Source organism: Stegostoma tigrinum, chromosome 8 (genome assembly GCF_030684315.1).
Source record: "Stegostoma tigrinum isolate sSteTig4 chromosome 8, sSteTig4.hap1, whole genome shotgun sequence".
Taxonomy (NCBI): domain Eukaryota; kingdom Metazoa; phylum Chordata; class Chondrichthyes; order Orectolobiformes; family Stegostomatidae; genus Stegostoma; species Stegostoma tigrinum.
The window spans coordinates 51,029,034-51,053,289 of NC_081361.1; the positions used below are offsets into that span (position 1 = coordinate 51,029,034).

The 24,256-nt window shown below is 40.6% G+C and overlaps 1 protein-coding gene across 1 annotated transcript; it reads right to left on the reverse strand.

The window, feature by feature from the left end:
• Positions 1-5,937: 5,937 nt before the first annotated feature.
• On the reverse strand, positions 5,938-7,100 carry insl5a (insulin-like 5a). The gene is made up of 2 exons (XM_048539950.2): positions 6,662-7,100; positions 5,938-6,253 (listed from the first exon to the last, which is right to left on the reverse strand). The coding sequence occupies exons 1-2, from the start codon at positions 6,819-6,821 to the stop codon at positions 6,051-6,053; spliced, it is 363 nt and encodes a 120-aa protein (XP_048395907.1). The 5' UTR covers positions 6,822-7,100; the 3' UTR covers positions 5,938-6,050.
• Positions 7,101-24,256: the final 17,156 nt, after the last annotated feature.

Consider the following 24,256-nt stretch of genomic DNA (forward strand, 5'->3'; position numbering starts at 1 on the left):
TCTGAGCATTCTGACTTTGGGCCAGCACTTGCCCCATTGCACTTCTGATGTCGAGCCATATATACTCCTTGGATGCTGTGAGGGTTTCTGCGTCTCCCATCCTTGCAGGTTGTGAGTTCCAGATTCTCACTATTTGCTAGGTGAAATAAAATGCCGTCATGTTGTCTCCAAGTTGCATGTTTCTTAGCTAATGCCCCTGCTCATTGACCCCACTACTGAAAGGAAAAGTTTCTTCCTGTCTAAGACCTTGGTAATTTTTATACACTTCAGACATATTCCCTCTTCTGCTCTAAGGAAAGAAACCAGAGTCTCTACAATCTCTTTTTATAACTAAACTGTCCAGTTCAGACAACATCCTGGTAAATCTCTTCTGTACCCTCTCCAATGCAATCGCATCCCTCCTATAATGTGGATTCCAGAACTGCAAGCAATACTCTAGCTGTGGGATAACCAATTCCAGCAAGACTTCCTTGCTCTTAACACTATGCCTTGGTAAATAAAGATAAACATCCCATATATCTTCTCATTCACTGTCTGTTCCGATATGTTGAGACTGATGGGCATTCACACCAAGCTCCCTCTGATCTTCGCTGCTTCCCAGGGTTCTACTGCTCATCATGTTTTCCCTTGCCTTGGTTGTTCTTCCTAAGTGCATCACCTCGCACTTATTCAGATTGAATTCTATTTGCTGCTGATCAGCCATGCAAGGAGCCTGTTTGTATTCTGCTATACGTAATGCCATTAATGTACCTGCAAGGATGGGAGACGCAGAAACCCTCACAGCATCCAAGGAGTATATATGGCTCGACATCAGAAGTGCAATGGGGCAAGTGCTGGCCCAAAGTCAGAATAGGGTGGAGTAGGAGAGGAAGAAGTGTCTCAAGAATACAGTAGTCAGAAGGAATCAATGGTCAAAGGGGCATGTAAAGATTTCTGTGGACACAAACATGATTCCAGGATAGTGCATTGAAATCCAAGAACCAAGTCCACAATGCTACTCAGTGAAATGTTAAAATGCCTGGGTTAATAGAATTTCCTTATTCCTGTTTGAAATTATTCAATTGCCCAAATGAGTTCATAAGAGTTCTGCCCTATTGAACTGATTAACAGTGAAAGGACCTCTAAATTAATTGAAGCAACATTTATAAACCAAAACTGAGCGGGTGCACTTGGTATATATTGTTACCTGCTTCTAGAAAACCATTAAAAGCAAAGTTCAGTGAATATTATCAAAGCAAAAGTGAATTTAAATATGCGAACTGTGTACTGTGTGCATAAGACAGGAGAAAAAAATCTGACTGTGTTGTATTCATGTCTTAAACTGTTACTCTGACAAGAAGTGTGTTTGTAGTCATTAAAGAAAGATAATTGACAAAAATGAGTGATTTGGGAATGAATCAAAAATGGAAAACTTTTCATCAGGTGTCTTCGATGAAGGATCCTAACCCAAAACGTCAACTGTCCTGTTCCTCTGATGCTGCCTGACCTATCATGTTCCTCCAGCTCCACACTGTCTTGATTGAAAACTTTAAGGTCAATCCTCCAATAATCAAACTGGTTAACAGAGCATTCTTGAAAGTTAGAATATATTGCTATCTCCCGTAAGCATAAAATGAAACTTAAAGCCATTGGAGATTCATGAATCAATTTGTGTAAATAGGCCAGGAAAATCATCTTTGGCAATACATTAGATTAATGTGTGGCGATGTGCCACTCATAGGCTAATATCCTTACTGACTCAATGTAGAGAAATTTGCTCAAGTGAGAGAAGAGGTCAAGTTCATGTTGGAAAACATTAATGAACCAAGCTACTGTATTGTGATGTTAATGAATCCAGAAGGATCACAATGACTATGAATAGATTATGACAAAATCAACACAGTTATGAAGGCAGAATCATATCTGATTCAATGATTGGCTGACTGCCTGGATTAGCAAGCTCCATTGTCCAATTTGACAAAATAAATATCAACTTTTGAAAACTCAGATTAACACTATCAATGGAAAAACATGCCCTGTGGGAAGCTAGGGGAATGATTGCAGGACCCATTACTGAGATATTTATATCATTGATAGCCATTGGTGAGGTGCCATAGACTGGAGATTGGCTAACATGGTGCCACTATTTTAGAAAGGTGGTGGTGGAGGGTTACTTTTTGGACTGGATGCCTGTGACCAGTGGAGTTATAGTTAGTAAGTTTGCAGATGACACCAAAATTGGAGGTGTAGTAGATGGCGAAGAAGATTACAATGAGATCTTGATCAGATGGGCCAATGGGTCGAGTAGTGGCAGATGAAGTTTAATTTAGATAAATGTGAGGTGCTGCAATTTGGACAGACAAATCAGGGCAGGACCTATACACTTATTGGTAAGGTCCTGGGGAGTGTTGCTGAGCAAAGACACTTTTGAGCGCAGGTTTATAGTTCCTTGAAAGTGGAGTTGTAGGTGGATAGGATAGTGAAGAAGGCATTTGGTATGCTTGCCTTTATTGGCCGGTGCACTGAGTATAGGAGTAGAGATTTCATGTTGTGACTGTACAGGTCACTGTTTAGTCCTCTCTTGAAGTATTACATTCAATTCTGTTCTCCCTGTATAGGAAGCATGTTGTGAAACTTGAAAGGATTCAGATAAGATTTTCAAGGATGTTGCCAGGGCTGGAGAGTTTGAGTGATAGGGAGGGGCTGAATAGGCTGGGGCTTTGTGAGGCTTTGTGAGGGGTAGGTCATGCCTTACAAACCTTATCGAGTTTTTTGAGGATGTGACTAGAAAAGTTGATGAGGGTCGAGCTGTGGATGTGGTGTATATGGACTTCAGTAAGGCATTTGATAAGGTTCCCCATGGTAGGCTCATTCAGAAGGTCAGGAGGAATGGGATACAGGGGAACTTAGCTGCTTGGATACAGAATTGGCTGGCCAACAGAAGACAGCGAGTGGTAGTAGAAGGAAAATATTCTGCCTGGAAGTCAGTGGTGAGTGGAGTTCCACAGGGCTCTGTCCTTGGGCCTCTACTGTTTGTAATTTTTATTAATGACTTGGACGAGGGAATTGAAGGATGGGTCAGCAAGTTTGCAGACGACACAAAGGTCGGAGGTGTCGTTGACAGTGTAGAGGGCTGTTGTAGGCTGCAGCGGGACATTGACAGGATGCAGAGATGGCTGAGAGGTGGCAGATGGAGTTCAACCTGGATAAATGCGAGGTGATGCATTTTGGAAGGTCGAATTTGAAAGCTGAGTACAGGATTAAGGATAGGATTCTTGGCAGCGTGGAGGAACAGAGGGATCTTGGTGTGCAGATACATAGATCCCTTAAAATGGCCACCCAAGTGGACAGGGTTGTTAAGAAAGCATATGGTGTTTTGGCTTTCATTAACAGGGGGATTGAGTTTAAGAGTCGTGAGATCTTGTTGCAGCTCTATAAAACTTTGGTTAGACCGCACTTGGAATACTGCGTCCAGTTCTGGGCGCCCTATTATAGGAAAGATGTGGATGCTTTGGAGAGGGTTCAGAGGAGGTTTACCAGGATGCTGCCTGGACTGGAGGGCTTATCTTATGAAGAGAGGTTGACTGAGCTCGGTCTCTTTTCATTGGAGAAAAGGAGGAGGAGAGGGGACCTAATTGAGGTATACAAGATAATGAGAGGCATAGATAGAGTTGATAGCCAGAGACTATTTCCCAGGGCAGAAATGGCTAGCACGAGGGGTCATAGTTTTAAGCTGGTTGGTGGAAAGTATAGAGGGGATGTCAGAGGCAGGTTCTTTACGCAGAGAGTTGTGAGAGCATGGAATGCGTTGCCAGCAGCAGTTGTGGAAGCAAGGTCATTGGGGTCATTTAAGAGACTGCTGGACATGTATATGGTCACAGAAATTTGAGGGTGCATACATGAGGATCAATGGTCGGCACAACATTGTGGGCTGAAGGGCCTGTTCTGTGCTGTACTGTTCTATGTTCTATGTTCTATGTTCTATTCTCTGGAGCATCAGAGGCTGAGGGGTGACCTTGTGGAGGTCATGAGGGGCATGGATGGGGTAAATAGACAATGTCTTTTCCATAAGGTGGGTGAGTCCAAAATTAGAGGGTAGAGGTTTTAGATGAGAGGGAAAAGGTTTAAAAGGGACTGAAAGGGCAACTTTTTCATGCAGATGATGATATGTGTGTGGTATGAGCTGCCGGAGGAAGTGATGGAGGCTGGTACAATTTCAACATCGAAAAGGCATCTGGATGGTTATGTTAAAATGAAAAGTTTAGAGGGATATTGGCCAAATGATGGCAAATGGGACTAGATTTATTTAGGCTATCTGGTCAACATAGATGAGTTGGACTGAAGGGCCTGATTCTGTGCAGTAAACTCTATGACTCTATGTGCAAATCGCACCAGCAAATTTACGATGATTAATCAAGATGGTTTTTTGAAGGAAATTGCATCAGAAATATATATAATGATGATTAGTTTGTGTTCAACCACTGTGTTTGTGTGTGAGAAACAATTACAACATTTGAAATAATTATTTGATTAGTTACAAAGAACCAAATTGGTCATAAATTTGTCCAAAATGATTTTCCTACAGCAAAAGTACCTTATTTGGACCACACTGTGGGAGAAGCAAAAATAATGGTTATCTTGTTTTGTCTTTGACACTGGAAAATCCAAAAGATCTTACAGAATACAGGTGTGAGTGGATCCCACAATTGAATTTATTTTGAATTTTGGTCATAAAATGGCTCCCTTGTCGAAGAATTTTAGCTTTTCTTTAACAATGTAAACTGGCTGATGATTCCACCGATGGTGATGTGGGTGTAATTTCTTAAAGGAGAATGACATGGGGAAATCAATGACCATTCAGTTTTTTTTTCATGGAAGTTCATTTCATGCTGTCAGAAATCCACAGCTTTTCGTAAAGATACCTTGCATTTAACATTCACACTACAAAAATTTGTAAATAACTCTGATGACTCAATAAATTGTTATTTCTTTAGGCCATAACCCTTTACTGTTTCTAGCAAAACATCATACCAAGAATGAGATTGTTTTATTGGATATTAATGCTACAATCTATATAAAACATCTATATTTAAACTTAGTTTTATACAATTTGTGTACTAAGGGCTATAGACAGAAAGAAACTTTTCATATTAGTGGACAAGTTAAAGCCAAAAGGTATAGAACATGGAGATTAAAGGAGAAACTTCAACCAGACAGTGGTGAATCTATGGTATTCACTACCACAGAAGACTGTGGAGGCCAGGTCATTGAGCACATTTAAGACTGAGATAGATAAGTTCTTTATTATCAAGGGTTACAGGGAGAAAGTGGTTGAGGAACCTATCAGCCATGATTGAATGGCAGAGCAGACTCATGGGCTGAATGGCCTAATTTCTGCTCCTGTGTCTTATGTGGATGTTTGGTGCTGGCACAGGGCAGGAAGAAAGAAACCTTTTCCACCCAGAAGGTGGTGGGATTCTGGAACTCACTCCAAGAAAGTTGTTAGAGGCAGAAAGCCACAATACTGTTTTAGTATTTCAAAGTGTAAGCCTGACAGGGCTATGGGGCCAAGTGTTGGAAAATGAGATCAGAACAGTTAGCTGGTTGTTTTTGACCAGCATAGACCATAAAAGGTTCCCCACCCCCTCCTCCTCCTCCTGTCTGTGCCATACACGTCTATGACTCTTTCCATTCTCCACTCCTGCCTTTTTCACCCCAGAAAGTGGCTCACAGCCCATTTGTGGATGGCCACAACTTTCTGAAGGTGGTAACATGTGAAACTTTATCTAGCTCAAAAGAAGCAAAGCATAAATTCTAACGTTGTCAGCAGTTGATACTTTCTGGTAGAGTATTTATGGTCAGGCAATGTTAACTTCAGAATTATAAATTGATTTCAAAATGAATACCACTGACATTAAAAGTAATTTTAGTAATTTCTTTATTCAGTTAAAGGCGACATTTTACAATATATTTTTCACCTCCCAAATTTATTTCGCTTTTTTAAAAAATTGCCGAAGCTGCTGTAAACAACAATTGGTGACAGCTATATTCATCAGGCAGACTCCTGCGCTTTAGCAGATGCTATTCAGATGTTGCTTGTTGCAGCCCGTTTTACAGCAAATATCGGCGATTTTGTTCAGCTCATTGCGTCTGATTCGGGATGGACTTTGGAGAGCCTCCAGTAGACTTGGCTTGTTGCTCAAATTCCCTTCGTCGGACAACGTCAGTTTCTCCGAAGAATCAGAATTAGCCACAAACGAAGACTTCGTATCCCCTGTGGATTCAAGTCAGGAAAAGCATTACTTCTGCAGAGTTTAGTCAGTAGTGACTGGAAAATAAAAACGACCTCAAAACGTTTGCGTAGCTTCTATAGTATGGGTGATGAACTATAATTATCTTAGCTGCAAAATACAAAATCCACAAGACTTTCTAAATGATGCATACCGATTTAGGTCTGGTCTCAAACTCGCGACTATTCTAACCTTTCAAAGACGAAGTTGTTCAGCACGCTAATTTTTGAGCAATGTGCATTATAACATGCAAGTATTCAGACTACAAAATTTAAATTGAAACAACATTGATCAGGAAATATCTATTGCGGTATCTATTATGCATTTTTATTAAAAAAGGAAAGAAGAGCTCATAGAAGATTGTGTGTCTTGGACTGAGAGTTGGCTCTTACCGAGCAAAGCGGATCCGAACCCTCTCCTCCAGCGAGAAGCCCCACATTGGTGGATGAGGGCTCGTTGAAAGTCGACGCCGCAGAGCCGAATCAGGTTCTGCGTGCTAACTCCAGACACAGTGAACACCACGACCAGCGCCGCCAGTATCACGGACCGCATGTTTTCCCACTGGGTTACTCGGGCACTTTCCGAATAATCAGTGGCTCTGTGCTGCGTGTGAAACAGCCCTCACTTCAAGCTCCCGTAGCCCAAGGTCGAGCAGTTTATAGCAGGTTGTTCACTCGTCATTCCTTATATTCCAATCAGCCACACAGCCGATCACCCATTACGGCTCCCTTAATGTGTTAATGAGGCACTTCGAAAGGCGCCAGCAGAATTTTGAAGTTAATCAATTCTGTAAATCATAGGAGGAATGGGGAAAGGAGATTGTAATAGGCAGCTCGCATTACTCAGAGAGCTGGGTGAGGTGTGGTACCCTGCAACGTGCGACCAAAATCTCCCAGGAGTGGATGGAGGAGGATCACTGGATCTGGAGCATTAATTCTGATTCTTATAAATAAAGTCTACTTTTGCTCTGTGCTGTACGGTCTGGTGCCAGGGATGTACACTGAGACAAGTGTTGACTGCACCTGGGGGACCATCAACTCAGTTAAAGATGTTCTATCATCTGCCTGAAGCTTGTTGGTCTTCTACAACAACGAGTTGAACCCAACCATGTCTTGCAGACTGGCACATTCCAAGGTCCAGGACTAGGTGCTGAGGGACGCAATAAAGCTTGGGACAGCTGTTGCCAAGGCAAGTGGAGAACGACCACTGTCTGACGTTTGAGTTAAAGGCGGTCTGCTCAGTTATCGAACCCTCTTGGTGCCTCAGATGCATGTAAATATTATCGTGTTCAAGTAAGAGATGCCTTTGGTTTATTTACTGGGTGAAATCAAATTTCAATAGTTGTTTCCTTGATATACTACTATACAGAACTGAACTGCATTAGTAGCTACATATATATTATGTAAAGATACTTCTTATGAATAAAATATATCTCTGAAATTAAAAAAGTTAACTCTGATTTCCCTCCACGGACACTGCCAGACCTGAAGAGCTTTTCCAGCAACTTGATTTGTTTCCAATCTTTGCTTGTTTCTTCAAATGCTACTGTACAGAATTGAGCTGCTTTTGTGACTATACATATATTATGGATAAAGGTTATTTTTGAAATAAAAATGTTTATATTTATTCTAAGGTTGACAATGAGTTTTCAAAGTTACTGGTCTGCAAGTCAGCATGAAGAAGAAGAGTGGAGATGCTTGGGTATGTGTCTGGTCTGGACACAACAGATGCCCCAAATATACACATTTGCAAGACTTATTCTTGATTTCACAAGGTTTAACTCTGGTTTTAGGAACCTGATCACCAGGTGGAGCTTGTGTCGTGCATTGGCCAGGCAGAGAGCTATACGGATTGCACATACTGGGAGGTGGTCATAATCCAGATTAAAAGCATAGGGTCAGAGTGGAAATAGGTGACCACCAAACAGTCTAAGCCAGGCAAGTAGTGCAGGAGCCCCTTGATTCTATCAAGGTTTACAATTGGTATTCCATTGCATCAATTGTTGATGGTTTCTCAGGGGAATGTAGCCAGAAACAAGTCCCTGGCACCAAAGGTGTCTCAGCTGTGTGGGAAAGGAGACATCATTCCAAGATAGTGTGTTGCCTCCCTGGTGCCAAGGTCAAGGAGGTTACACAGCAGCTGCAGAACACCCTTCTAGGGGAGGGACTTCAACCAAGGTACCAATGACATAGAAGGGAAGAGGGATGACAGCCTGAAAGCAGAGTTCACGGAGTCAGGAAGGAAATTAAAAAGTAGGACCTCAAAATTACTTGCAATGCCATGTTGTAGTGAACGTAACAACAGGTGGGTCAATTGTCAAATATGTGGCTTGGGGAACTGATGTAGGAGGGAAGACATTGGATTTCTGAGGCATAGGGAATAATCCTGATGGAGGTGGGCTCTGTACAAGCTGGATGGGTTACACCGTAACAGGGCTCATATGCAAGATAACAAAGCGTGGAGCTGGATGAACACAGCAGGCCAAGCAGCATCTCAGGAGCACAAAAGCTGACGTTTCGGGCCTAGACCCTTCATCAGAATAAATAGGGAGAGAGGGGGAGGCAGACCAAAGATGGAGAGAAAACAAGATAGGTGGAGAGGAGAGTATAGGTGAGGAGGTAGGGAGGGGATAGGTCAGTCCAGGGAAGACGGATAGGTCAAGAAGGCGGGATGAGGTGGTAGGTAGGAAATGGAGGTGCGGCTTGAGGTGGGAGGAAGGGATGGGTGAGAGGAAGAACAGGTTAGGGAAGCAGAGACAGGCTGGACTGGTTTTGGGATGCAGTGGGGGAAGGGGAGATTTTGAAGCTTGTGAAGTCCACATTGATACCATTGGGCTGCAGGGTTCCCAAACGGAATATGAGTTACTGTTCTTGCAACCTTTGGGTGGCATCATTGTGGCACTGCAGGAGGCCCATGATGGACATGTCGTCTGAGGAATGGGAGGGTGAGTTGAAATGGTTCGCGACTGGGAGGTGCAGTTGTTTGTTGCGAACCGAGTGGAAGTGTTCTGCAAAGCAGTCCCCAAGCCTCCACTTGGTTTTCCCAATATAGAGTAGGGCTCATATGCAGTCGGTTTGCAGGGAGATTTGCTAGTACTATTAGAGTTAATTTAAACTACGTTCTCAGAGAAGATGACAATCTAAGGGGAAACCCAAATTGGAAGTATTTTAAACTGGTACCAGGAAGTAGAAAAGTGGGGAGGAGGACTAGAAGACAAGAGAAACAAAGCTGAGTCTTGAGTCTGCCTTGAAAGTGGAATGCTTTCAAAAAGTCAAAGTTGAAGGCCTCTGACCTGAATTCATGCAGCATTCATATCCACATAGATAATCTAACAGCATAAAGGGATAAATGATTATGATCTAATTGGCATTTCAGAAACAAAGCTGTATAATGGCCAACACTGGACACTGAATATTCAAGTTTAAGAAGGACAAGCAAGAAGGAAAGGAAGGTAGAATTGTGCTGATCTTACAAAATGTGATCAGTATATTCCTAAGGGAGGACCTCAGATCAATGTGTGGAATATGTGTGGAATTCAGAAGCAGCAAGGAGCAGCAGACGTTGGCTGGAGTTGTTATAAGCCACCAAATAGTACTGAGTACAGAGGGAATGGTATAAATCAGAAGATGAGAGAAGCTTGTAGCATGGCTGTCTTCGAGCTGCATGTCGATTGGTTAAAGCAATTTAATATAGTTCTTTGGAATGTCTTCAGGATAATTTTCCAGACGATCATGTACAAAAACTGACTAGAGGACAGCCTAGTTTTGATCTAGTATTATTAATTAATTAATAATCTTGTGTAAAGAATCTATAAGGATAAGTGACTACAATATGATTGAATTTTACCTCATGTTTGAATTTCAGGTAATTCAATCTGGAACAAGGCCACTAAATTTGAATAAGGGAAATTATGAAAGCATGAGACACAAGTTGTCCACCTGGATTGGTAAAGTATATTAAAAGGCACGACTGTACGTGGGCAATGGACAGTTTTTAAAGACTTGTACATTCTATTAAAGTGCAAAACTTTAAATACTTCAGTAAACCTCACTGACAAAGGAAATTGAGCAGTGTATAAGATTAAAACAAAAGGCTTAAAAAGTGGTGAGAAACAGTAATAAATCTGAGGGTTAAGTTTCTGTTTAGAATACAGCAAAGGAGTACCAAGAAACTGATAAGGAAAGAATAGAATACAAACACAATTCAGCAAAAGACAAAAAAAACTGTAAAAACCTCTACAGGTAAGTTAGAAGAAGATATTTGCCTGATGTGAATGTGGGTCCATCAAAAGAAAAGTCAGAAGAATCAATGGTGTGAATTAGAGAAATGACAGAGAAATTAAATGATTACATTGTGTCTGTTTTCACGGAGGAGATCCTAGAAGAGTTAGCTCCTGAGATAGTGAATGCATTGGTACAATTTTTCTATTAATCCTTAGATTCTGGAGAAGTATGGAGGATTGGAAAACTGGCAGTGTGACACGCCTATTCAAAAAAGTGAATGAGGCAAAAAGCAAGTAACTATAGGCCAATTAGCCTAACATCTGAAGAATTTGCTGGAGAAACTCAGCAGGCCTGGCAGCATTTGTGGATAAGAGATACAGAGTTAATGTTTCAAGTGTGGTGATTTTTAATCAGAAGAGTATCTACTGAAGAGATCCTAATCTGTTCTGATGAAGAGTAACTGTTTCATTCTCAGTGGATGCTGCAAGTCCTGCTGAGTTTTTCCAGCAATTTCTATTTTTGTTTTAGATCTCTAGTATGTGCAGTTCTTTGTTTTATTTTAGCCTAACATATATTACAGGTAAAGTATTGGAATCAATTACTAAGGAAACAATAGCAGGACATTTGAAAAATCATAATCTGATGAAGCTGAGCTAGCATAGCTTCATGAAAAGGAAATTGTGACTAATTTATTATATTTTTTTGGGGAAGTGTCAACCAGAGTGGATAGAAGGAAACCAGTAGGCGTGTTGTATTTGGACTTTCAGAAAGCATTCAACAAGGTACTGCATAAAAGGTTCAGTCATAAGATAAGAGCCCAGAGAACTGGAAGGAGTTTAGTGGCATGGATAGAGCATTAGCTAATGGAAAGTGGATGTAAGGGGTTCTTTTTTAGGCTGGTGGCCTGTGAACGGTGAGTTTCACAGGGGTCAATGCTGGGAGTGCAAGTGTTTACAATATGTTGTAACAAAGTGTGGAGCTGGATGAACACAGCAAGCCAAGCAGCATTTTAGGAGCATAAAAGCTGATGTTTTGGGCCTTGACCTTTCATCAGGAAAGGGGTTTGGGGAGAGCGTTCTGAAATAAATAGGGAGAGAGTGGGAGGTGGATTGAAGATGGATAGAACATAGAACATAGAACATTACAGCACAGAGCAGGCCCTTTGGTCCTCGATGTTGTGCTGACCTGTCATACCGATCTCAAGCTCATCTAACCTACACTATTCCATGTACGTCCATATGCTTATCCAATGACGACTTAAATGTACCTAAAGTTGGCAAATCTACTACTGTTGCAGGCAAAGTGTTCTATTCCCTTACTACTCTCTGAGTAAAGAAACTATCTCTGACATCTGTCCTATATCTTTCACCCCTCAATTTAAAGCTATGCCTACTCGAGCTCGCCGTCACCATCCTAGGAAAAAGGCTCTCCCTATCCACCCTGTCTAACCCTCTGATTATTTTATATGTTTCAATTAAGTCACCTCTCAACCTTCTTCTCTCTAATGAAAACAGCCTCAAGTCTCTCAGCCTTTCCTCGTAAGACCTTCCCTCCATACCAGGCAACATCCTAGTAAATCTCCTCTGCACCCTTTCCAAAGCTTCCACATCCTTCTTATAATGCGGTGACCAGAACTGTACACAATACTCCAAGTGCGGCCGCAACAGAGTTTTGTACAGCTTCACCATAACCTCCTGGTTCCGGAACTCAATCCCTCTATTAATAAAAGCTAAAACACTGTATGCCTTCTTAACAGCCCTGTCAACCTGGGTGGCAACTTTCAAAGATCTGTGTACATGGACACCGAGATCTCTCTGCTCGTCTACACTATTAAGAATCTTAGCATTAGCCCTGTACTTTGCCTTCTGGTTACTCCTACCAAAGTGCATCACCTCACACTTGTCTGCATTAAACTCCATTTGCCACGTCTCAACCCAGCTCTGCAGCTTATCTATGTCTCTCTGCAACCTACAGCATCCTTCATCACTATCCACAACTCCACCGACCTTAGTGTCATCTGCAAATTTACTAACCCAATAGAGGAGAAGATAGGTGGAGAAGAGAGTACAGGTGGGGAGGTCAGGAAGGGATAAGTCAGTCCGGTGAGGACGGGCAGGTCAAGGGGGTGGGATAGTTAGTAGGTAGGAAATGGAGGTGCGGCTTGAGGTGGGACAAGGGGATAGGTGAGAGGAAGAACAGGTTAGGGAGGCGGGGATGAGCTGGGCTGGTTTTGGGATGCAGTGGGGGGAGGGGAGATTTTGAAGCTTGTCAAATCCATATTGATACCATTGGGCTGCAGGGTTCCCAAGCGGAATATGAGTTGCTGTTCCTGCAACCTACGGGTGGCATCATTGTGGCACTGCAGGAGGCCCAGGATGGACATGTCATTTAAGGAATGGGAGGGGGAGTTTAAATGGTTCGTGACCGGGAGGTGCAGTTTTTTATTGTAAACCGAGCGTAAGGTTTCTGCAAAGCGGTCCCCAAGCCTCCGTTTGGTTTCCCCAATGTAGAGGAAGCCACACCGGGTACAGCGGATGCAGTATACCATATTGGCAGATGTGCAGGTGAACATCTGCTTGATGTGGAAAGTCATCTTGGGGCCTGGGATGGGGGTGAGGGAGGAGGTGTGGGGGCAAGTGTAGCACTTCTTGCAGTTGCAGGGGAAAGTGCCAGGTGTGGTGGGGTTGGAGGGGAGTGTGGAGCAGACAAGGGAGTCCCGGAGAGAGTGGTCTCTCCAGGAGGCAGACAAGGGTGGGGATGGAAAAATGTCTTGGGTGGTGGGGTCAGATTGTAGATGGCAGAAGTGTTGGAGGATGATGCATTGTATCTCTGATTACAACATGTGGTGAAGACTTAAAGGAAATAAATGTATGTAATGTAGCCAAATTTGCTGATGACTTAAAAATAAGTGGAAAACTAGGTTGTGAAAGGAGAACTATGGGTCACCGGACCCGAAACATTAACTCTGTTTTCTCCTTCACATGTGCTGCCAGACCTGCTGAGTTTTTCCAGCAACTTTGTTTTTGTACAGAGAACTATTGTCAGGTTATATAAGTGACCAAAAAGATGGCAAATGAAATATAATGTGGAAAAATGTTCATTTTGGAAGGGAGAACAAAATAGCATTATTATTTAAATGAAGAAAAACTATAGAAAGCTACAACATAAAGAGGCTTGGGATTACTTGTGTACTAAACACAGAAAGCTAACATAATGTTGCAGCAAGTAAGCAGGAAGGCGAACAGAATGTTGGCCTTATCTCAAGGGGGTTAGAGAAATCTTATAGCAGTTGTACAAAGTGCTGGTGAAAGCACATCTGGAGTATTGTGAACAGTTTTTGTCCCATTATTTAAGAAAACACATTATTTCATTGGAGGCAGTTCAGTGAAAGCTCATGAGGATTGTCTTATGAGTAAAAGCTAAACCGATTGGGACTCAGCTCATTGGAATACATGATAATGAGAGATGATCTGATTGAAAAATACAGGATTCTTAAAGGAACTTGACAGAATAAATGCTGAGTGGATGCTTCGCTTTATGGGAGAGTCTAAGCCAGAAGGCATAGTCTCAGAATAAAGGCTGTCAATTTTTGACTGAAATGAGGATTTTTTTTACTCTCAGGGGGTTCTGAGTCTTTGAAACTCTTTGTCGCAGAGAGTTGTAGTGGCAGAGTTGTGTTTGTTTAAGGCTAAGATAGGTTCTTGATCAGTAAGGAAATCGAGATTAAGGGGACAAGGCAGGAAAGCAGATGTGAGGAATGTTGAATCAGCCATGATCCTATGGAATGACAAAGCAGGCTCAAAGAGCTAAATGACCTACTCATGATCCTCTTTCTTATGATCTTATCAACTACTAGAAATCTGTTATAATTAGAGATTTAAGATACAATGGAGAATGAGGAGTTCAAGGATATTCTTATAAGTAAAAAGGTTGCACTGGAAAATTAATAGATCTGAAAATTGATAAGTGTCCAAGACCTGATAGTTTACAACCCAGACTATTGAAAGGAGTGACTACAGAGATAACCAATGCATTGGCAATTATATTTCAGAATTATCCTGATGTGATTTTTGCATATTGGAAGTTTGCAAATATCATCCCATTATTTAAGAAAGGAGCTAGAGAGAAAAAAAGGGAACCACAGATATATCAGTCTTACATCATTTGTAGGAAAGAAGCTAGAGTCTAAAGGATGTGATAAATATATATTGGGATAAAGATGATCTGACTGGACATTGTCAACATGGATTTGAGAATAGAAATCTGTTTTTGTTGAAAAAGCATGCAGATAGTACAAACTAAATTGATAAAGGGCAGTAAATAGATGTAGTATATTTGGATTTTCAGAAGATTTGGGTAAGGTTCCCCATTGGAGGTCAGTTATCAAAATTAAAGCACAGGTGTAAGACACAACATACTGGCAGAGATTAATAGGTGGCTAACAGATCAAAAACAGAGAGTAAGAATAAACGGGTAATTTTCACATTGGCAGGCTATAAGTAATGGTATACAGTAAGAACTAGTATATAGATCCCAGCTGTTCACAATTTACATTCATGATTTGGTGGTGGGACAAAATTTAATATTTCTACATTTGCAGATGATATAAAGCTATGCAGGAACGTGTGCTGGGAAAAATATTAGATTAGATTAGAGATTAGATTCCCTACAGTGTGGAAACAGGCCCTTCGGCCCAACAAGTCCACACCGCCCCTTGAAGAATCCCACCCAGTCCCATCTCCCTATAACCCACACACCCCTCGAACACTATGGGCAATTTAGCATGGCCAATCCACCTAACCTGCACATCTTTGGACTGTGGGAGGAAACCGGAGCACCCGGAGGAAACCCACGCAAACACAGGGAGAATGTGCAAACTCCACACAGACAGTCGCCCGAGGCTGGAATTGAACCCGGGTCCCTGGCGCCGTGAGGCTGCAGTGCTAACCACTGAGCCACTGTGCTGCCCTGTGAAATGTTTTCAAAAACATTTGAGCAGGTTTTGTGATTCAAAAAGAACATTGCAGATTGAATATAATGTGGAAAAAAGTGAATTTATCCACTTTGATAGGTGATCCAGATGTACAAGGTATTTAGTCATAGAGCCATAGAAAACAGAAACAGACCCTTTGATTCAACTCGTTCATGCCAACCAAGTTTGCCAAATTAAACTTGTTCCACTTGCCTGCATTTGTGCCATATCCCTCTAAACTTTTCCTATTCATGTACATGGCTAAATGTCTTTTAAATGTTGCAACTGTACCGACATGTACTACTTCCTTTGGAGGTTCATTCCATATATGAACCACCCTTTTGTGTGAAAAAGTTGCCGCTCAGATTCCTTTTAAATCCTTATCCTCTCACTTTAAAAATATGCCCTGTGATTTTGTTTACTTACAACATGCAGAGTGATAACTGCTTTAAGATTCATGGCTTCCTAAATAGTTGCACCTTAACCTCAGTAATATCTATGATTGTGTTACCAACAACTGCATTAATCAAATTATGCAAACTAGAGACTTGCACTATATGGCCTCATTTTTTCACTGTGCTAGAAAAAGAGAACATGTGCATATATAGCACCTTTCACAATAAATCACTTCACTGCTAACAAAATGCATTTGAAGTGCGTTCATTGTTACAATGCAGGAATGGCTGCTGCCAGTTTGCACCACAAGCCTCCGAGAGACAACACCAGGATAACCAGATTTTTTGATATTGAGTGAGGGACTAATATTGGCCTGGAGATTGAAGGTGACTTCTCTGCTTTTCTGCAAACAGTGCTATGGGATTTTCCATATCTTTGAAAGTGTAGACAGGACCTTAGTTTAATGTCTCATCTGAAACACAGCACTCAAACAGTACTGCATAAACTGCACTGCAAGAACATACAACATCACAAAATGCTAATATGCAGATATTGTAGCTCAGTGGTTCATACAGTTGCCTCACAGCACCAAGGATCCAAGTTCAATTTTGGCCTTAGGTCACTGTCTACATGGAGTTTGCACATTCTTCCCATGTCTGTGTGGGTTTCTGCTAGTGCTCCGGTTTCCTCCCACAGTCCAAAAATATACGGGTTAGGTGGATAGACCTTGGAAAATGCAGAATAATGGGAATAGGATAGATAGCTGTGTTTGGACAGGATGCTTTTTGGAGGTTCGGTGCAGTCTCAATGGACCAAATGGACCCTTTCCGCACTGTAGGATACTGTGATTGAATTTTCTTTATTATAAAGGGAATGGAATATAAAAATAGGAAAATTTTGCTATAGTTATATGGATTGTGTAAGATCACATCTGGAATACTATGTACAATTTCGACTGTTTGTTTGAGAATAGATCTAATAGAAGCTGTACAGAGAAATAAGTTATCCTCCCTTTCTATTGTAAATACTGAGGCAAAGTAGTTCTTTAACATAAAAAAACTAAAGAACTGTGGATGGTGGAAATCAGAAACAAAAACAGAAATTGCTGGAAAAACTCAGCTAGTCTGGCAGCATCTGCAGAAAAAGGAGAGCCAAAGCTTCAGGCCCAGTGACCCCTGCCCAGAACCTTCTGAAGAAGAGGTACTGGACCCAAAATCTTAACTCTGGCATCTTCCATAGATGCTTCCAGACCTGCCAAGCCTGCCATATTTCTTAAGTGGTAACAGGTTGGAATATGTAGTGTGCAAGTGGACTTAAGTCTTACCAGTAAGTCATTGAAGGATAATATGTGGGTACCGCAAGTTTTTAAGGAAGGTTAATGAAGTGTTAGGCTTTATCACAAGACAATCCGGGAACAGGAGTAATGACGTTTTGCTTAAAATTTTACCAAAGCTTGGTTAGATTGCACCTGGGGTACTTTGTGCAGTTTTGGTCTCCTTATCTCAGAAAAGTTATAATTGCCATAGAGTGAGTTCAATAAAAGTTCACTAAAATTTTTTCTGGAATTGGCCTATGAAGAGAGATTTGGTAAAACGGCCTCATTTCTCTGGAGCATTGAGAAATGAGAAGTGATATCATTGAAACTTACAAATTATTTAAAGGGATTATGCAAATCGATGCAGGCAAGATGTTCCTTCTGGTTGGGGAGGCTCGAACTGGAGGACAATTTAAAGTTAAACGCTATGTCATTAACAAGTTGCGAATCTTTGGAATACTGCATACCAGAAGACTGTGGAAGGTCAATATATTGGTCTTTGAATTTTAACATTACTCTTAGAATTCCTTAAATTTGAAATGATGTTCTGCCCGTACCATGCAGTTCTGCATCTGGTTTAATTGTCCTCAAACGAAGGATTTTCTCAGATAATGTAGTAACATCAGTTCCAGCGTTTGGTTTGAATCAGTAGGATGACTGTCAACCCTTCTGATGTCTGTTAGCATGCAATCACCTCTCTTTCTTCTAAACTCCAAAGAATATAGGCTAAGTTCCTTCAATCTCTCATCATAGAACAATCCAACCACCTCAGGAATTAGCCTATTATTCTTTGCTGCACTCCCTCTATGGAAAGAGGAACAGAATTGAACATAACACTTCAGAAACAGTCTCAGTAGAGCTCTTTACAATTGAAGTGGCCGGGGTTGGCAGCCCTTGCAAGGAGAAGCGCCAGGCCTGCGATTTCTGTCCCTAATCCTGCTTACAGCAACTGGTATAAGTTTCACTGAAACTTCCAATAAGAGCAGTGTAACTATCACTGGTTAACATTCCGTAGTGGAATGTCTGGTGATATTTTTGTTCCCTTAGCACAAGATCTGTAAAGCCAATTGTAACTTTCTACAGTAAACTGCATTATGTAGAAAATACACTAGCTAAACTATCATTGGATTCTTAGTAATTAACTGAAAACTTAAAGAGTCAATTGTACTTTTGCTTCATAGAGTGGACTCCAAAATATAACTTAAAATCTATGGCAGCAATAATTAAAAATAAAGTAATGTGGAAGTCCGCTCACATTTGCTTATAAATCACCTACCTAAACTGAAATACAATTGGCCATCCTTCAAGGTAGCTTCTGACATTTGGAATGAGTACATCTGAATCTATTGGCAAACAGTGAAGCATTGTGAATACTGACAAAACACTGGCATAGAAGTACCAGAGATCCTAATGACAAAATAAGATAGCAGATTATAGTCAGTAAAAATCAACAATAAAATCATCGTGGCATGTCATTATCCAGTACCCGTTTTATGTTGCTATGTAGTTCAGTCATTCTGAAGTTATAGTAATGCCATTTCATTTTACTATCTTATTTAAATGTCACACCGCAGTTTAAAATTGTCCCCAAATGATGATGAAATAGTGTGAACAATGTTTGTGTTTTTGTTTAAAGATGTAATCTCTAAATGTTTGCACAAGATGATAGATGCATGTAAGGTGACAATTATGCATGCATTAGAAACTTTCTGCATTTATCTAAGTTCTGGTTCTTTGGTCGGATATAAATAAACTACAAGTAGATTTTCAAAATTACAGAGAAAGTGTTTATCACTCTAATTATCTCTTCAGCTCTGTATCATTACCTAACTCCACACCATGTCATAATTAATCTGTTGCTAAAATTCTCATACTTGTCTTTTGCTACCTCTTGGCTTGAATTTTCCAATGCAAATTTCATTTGCATCCCGTAATAAATTTGAGGTCATCCGCAACTCTGGTGTCTGTGCCCTAACTCATATCTGCATTGCTCATGGTATTAAGCAGCATTTACATATCAAAGCCTGCTCATGATTGGATTCTATCAAAGGCACTCAGGCTTTTTTCAAAATATTCATTCATAGGCTGTGGATGTTGCTACCTGGATCCAGTATTCATTGCCTATTCCAAGTTGCCCTTGAGAAGATAGAGGTGAGCTGTATTCTTGAACTGCTCCCTTCCATTTGCTGCAGATACAACAACAATGCTGTTAGGGAGGGAGTTCCAGCATTTTGAATCAACAACACTGAGGAATAGTGGTTTATTTTCAAATTTGGATGTTGAGTGACTTGGAAGGGATCTTTTAGTTGGTGGCGCTCCCACGTAGTTACTATTCTTGTTCTTCTAGATGGAAATAGTCGTGGGTTTGACAGGCACTGTCTTAGAACCCCTAGGAAATGTTTGCACAGTATCTCATAGATGGTACACACTTTAGCTATTAAACAATGCTTATGTGAGCTCCCATTGTGTAAGAACAAGACAAGAGTTACATGTACTGAAAAATTCAACAGATGTTTTTTACAGTTTCTGATGCATGTAGTTATTATAATCATGGGAACTTCAGTGTCTGGGCTAATGATAATTGATTTGGTTACAATCAGTAGCATACTTTTACCAATGTGTCAGGCTTCAAGAGGCCCCAATTAAGATGGTGTGCAGGACATTTATAACCTCAGGTTAAATACTATGATACAGTATTGGTATCATGAGCATGCCTCTTAAAGGTATATGGCATACTGGATATAAGTCATAACACAATTTCTCCCTTTTCACTCGAGTTAGAAGTGATCCCAAATAGATATGCATGACTGTGCATAGGTGTGTGTTGTCAATTTGATGTAATACAAACTGACAAAACAAGTTTGCAACATTAATAGCTAGACTTCTGTGTAACACTTTGGAGGTTTGACAACTCACCCTGCTCTGGTGATTATACACCCATTTAGGAAGGTATATGTTGTTCATGGTTACTCTTTGCTGACAACTATGTTGTCTTGTTGGTTGTCATTTCTCCACATACCTGCAATTGTCATCAGGAATTTCTTCTTCACTCTTTTTGTGTATGATTGGCATGTTGTACATTGGTTGGAGCTGACTTTGGTTTCTTTGCAATGTAGCATCATGATCAGAAAAGACTTTCTACAATCTAGGCTGGGTATATATTCTAGAAAACTTTCAAATATTTATATATGCGGTTTGAATTTCACTCTCCGTCCACTGCACAGTTTTGCAAGTTCTTCAATTGCTCACTGGTTGTGTATCTGTTTACTTCTCCTTTGTCTTTGAAGAAGAATGGCCCCTTATCTCAGAATGATTAGAAACATGGTTGCTGGGCTAACTTATCCATATTTGCTGTCCAAGCATAATTTATTATGCATCCATGTTGAGAATCTTATCTTTTTTCGGATTGTATTAATTTATTGAACACAGGTTTGTTGACAGAACCAACTTAGGTGAATTGAGAGTGCAGTAATCTTGCTACACATAAGAATGCCCTTCTTGGGAAAAAAAGAATCTAGAAGCCCTACAGAACAGAAAGAGGCCATTCAACCTACTGAATCCGCACTGACCCTCCAAAGAGCATCCTATCCACACCCAACCATGATACCCTCTGTCCTACCTCATAACTCTACATTTCCCATGGATAATCCAACTATCCTACACACCCTGGACACTATGGGCAATTTAGCATGGCCAATTCACCTAACCTACTCATCTTTGGACTGTGGGAGGAAATTGGTGCACCCAGAGGAAACCTATACTGATGTGGGGAGAACGTGCAAACTCAATACCGTCACTCAATGCTAGAATCAAAGCCAGGCCCCTGGTGAGAACAAGTTGAAAAATCCAAAGAAACATCACAAATCCTTTTCATCCAGTGTGGTTGTCACTTGTTTAAAATCATAAATCTTGCCTGGAATGGGAAGGACTCTACGGCTAAGGAAATGGAGCTAAAAAGGTTTAGCTGGCTGATGTTGACAATGGTTCTGAGCTGTTAAATGCTAATTTTTGTCATAGCACTGCTGCTCTCAGTGAATGAAACAGCTGTTAAGCTCTGTTTTTGTTTTATCAATGACTGCAATGTGACCGCTGTGCAAACATGGCCAGGTACATTTTCAATAATCCTATCCATGTGCTGCTGAAATAGATTTTGGCTTACCGATAGCCCAAATGGTAACCATCGGAATCAATACTGTCAAAATGGCATTCTAAATGTCATGAATTCCTCAAAATCATCTGCTGAATGGACAGACCAGTGCCAATGCTTTGTACCCACCTTGGAAAAGAACCGGGCTTTGAAAAATTTAGAATTTAATTATTCCTTGGTATTTTGTATGGACATCTTTACGTGAAGGTTTGAGGCATCTTGGATCTATGGATACTCTTATGGTTCCATTCTTCTCTAAGATGTATATAAATGAAACTACAGCAATCTGTGTAGCGTGGACCTTCTGCATAATATCATTTTGCTGCATCTCATTCAGTTTCACTAGAAGCTTCTCCAGAGTATGCGCCCTGCACTTCGTTGGTAGATCAATAAATGGGTTTGCATCATCCTCAAGATAAAAACATTGCACCAACCCTAAAATTGATGATTGTGACCAAGCAGTCAATATAGAGGTGTTTTAGATCATTGACTGATTCATTTGCCTCACATCTCCTTTAAACTTTCCCCCTTTTATTTTAAACTGGTGTGCTCCACCACAATGGTGTGGTTTGAATCTCATGAATTGTGATCATACCAAGAATTGTGCATATTGCAGGTCTTGTCACTGCTGAATCATCAGCATCCAACAGATTGAAGATTTCAGGAAGCTGAGTTGAGTTTGTGTACTGGCACTGCAGAGTGATCTGCTAATGCACTGAATTTGTTATCTGTTTTATGCTGAATTATAGGTTGTATCATGGAGCGGCATTTGCTGAGGTACATGCCATTCAGGATGCGTAATTGTAAAAATTAACACTAGCTCCTGTGTTAATTTCAGCTTTTATGTTACATCAACCTGCCCTTTCAGGACGTACAACGTTAATAGAGGTTAAAAGCTTCTGATCTCCTTATGCTGTTAACATGGTGTGTGATGTTTACAATACAGAAATCTTGGTCATCTGAAGGTTGCCTTTTACGTGATTGACTGTATTTCATTGATGTGTTTTTCTTTGTGTACTGTAAGACAATAAGATAAAGAGCAGAATTAGGCCATTCAACCCATTGGGTCTACTCCACTATTTGATTATTGTTATACAGTCATAGAGTCACATGGCATGGAAACAAATCCTTCAGTCCAAACAGTCCATGCCAACAAGTCCCCAAACTAAACAAGTCCCACCTGCCTGCACTTTGCCCATTTCCCTCCAAATCATTCCTGACATGAATTTATAGAAACGCCTTTTAAATGTTGTAACTGTACCTGCATCCATCACTTTCGCTGGCAGTTCATTCCACACATGAACCACTGTCGATGGGGTCATCTTTCAAAATTCTATACACAATGGATCAAGGTGATTCATTTTGGAAGGCCTAATGCAGGAGGGAAGTACGCAGTAAGGCAGAACCCTTCAAATTATTAACATACAGAGGGATACAGTCCCCTGAAAGTGGCAATATGAGTGGATAAAGTGGTCTTGGCATATGGCATGCAAGTATTGGCAAGTCATGTTGCATTTGTGTAGAGTTTTGATAAGTCCACATTTGGAATATTGCATACAGTTCTGGTTACCACACTTCCAGAAGGATGTACAACTTTGGACAGGGTATGGAAAACGTTTACAAGGATGTTGCCTGGTGTAGAGGGCATTAGCTACGAGGAGAGATTGGACAAACTGAATTTGTTTTCACATAAAAGTCAGAGACCTAGGGGTGATCTGATACATGTTTACAAAACTATGAGGGGCATAGATAGAATGAGTAATCAGAGTATTTTTCCCAGGGTAGAATGTCAATTATGAGGGAACAGAAGTTTAAAATAAAAGGGGGAAAAGTTTAAAGGAGATGTGGGGCAATTTTTTTTACACTGAGGCTGGTAAGTGCTTAGAATACACTGACAAGGTTGATAGAAGCAGATCAATAGCAACATTTAAGAGGCAACTTGACAGATATATGAATAGGCAAAGAATAGAGGGATAAGGACTACATAGAGACAGAAGGTTTTCTAGTTTAGAAGCATCATGTGTTTGTGCAGGTTTGGTGGGTCGAAGGGCCTGATCCTATGCTGTACCATTCTTTTTTCTTTATTTGGTGGAGCTTAGAAGAATAATGGGAGATCTCATAGTAACTGTAAAGTTCTAACAGGAATAAACAGAACAAACACAAGGAAGACATTCACGACGACCTGAGAGTCCAGAACTAGGGGTCACAGTTTAAGGATATGGAGCAGGTCATTCAGGACTGAGATGAGGAGAAATGTCTGCACCAAGAAAGTGGTAAGCCTGTAGAATTCTCTGAAACAGAAAGCAGTTGAGGCCAAAACATTGATTGCTTTCAAGCAGGAATTAGATTAGTTCTTATGGCTAAAAAGATCAAAGGGTATGGTGAAAAGCTGGAACAAGGTACTGATTTGGATGATCGGCCATGATCATATCGAATGGTGGAGCAGATTTGAAGTGCTGAATGGCCTACTCCTGCTTCTATCTTCTATGCTACTATTTTAGTATCTGGGCTATTTGAAAAAGTAGTGCACCTTCACAATGTGTCATACTTCCAATGGTGCCAATTAAGATGGAGTCTGAGATCTTCATACCTTTAGGTCACATATTATAATATACTTGCAATGCTTTGACCTTGACTCAGCATGCCAACGGCGAGGTGTAACACTACATACTCAAGAAAGAATTAGCACCTTCAGGAGACAGTGATAGACAGAGGACAATATTACAAAAAAAGAACATCACTGAATATCTTTACATTAAAACATCAAATACAAAATTTTTTTTTTTAATCTCACATATATAAAGATTTATTTGTTCACAGAAAACCTGGAAATGTTACTTTTATTATCAGCTAATTAAATTGGAACTAAGTAAATAACTTTTCACTTCTTAAATTGAAAAGAAAAAATAGTTAGTTCAATAGCTTACTCTTTGT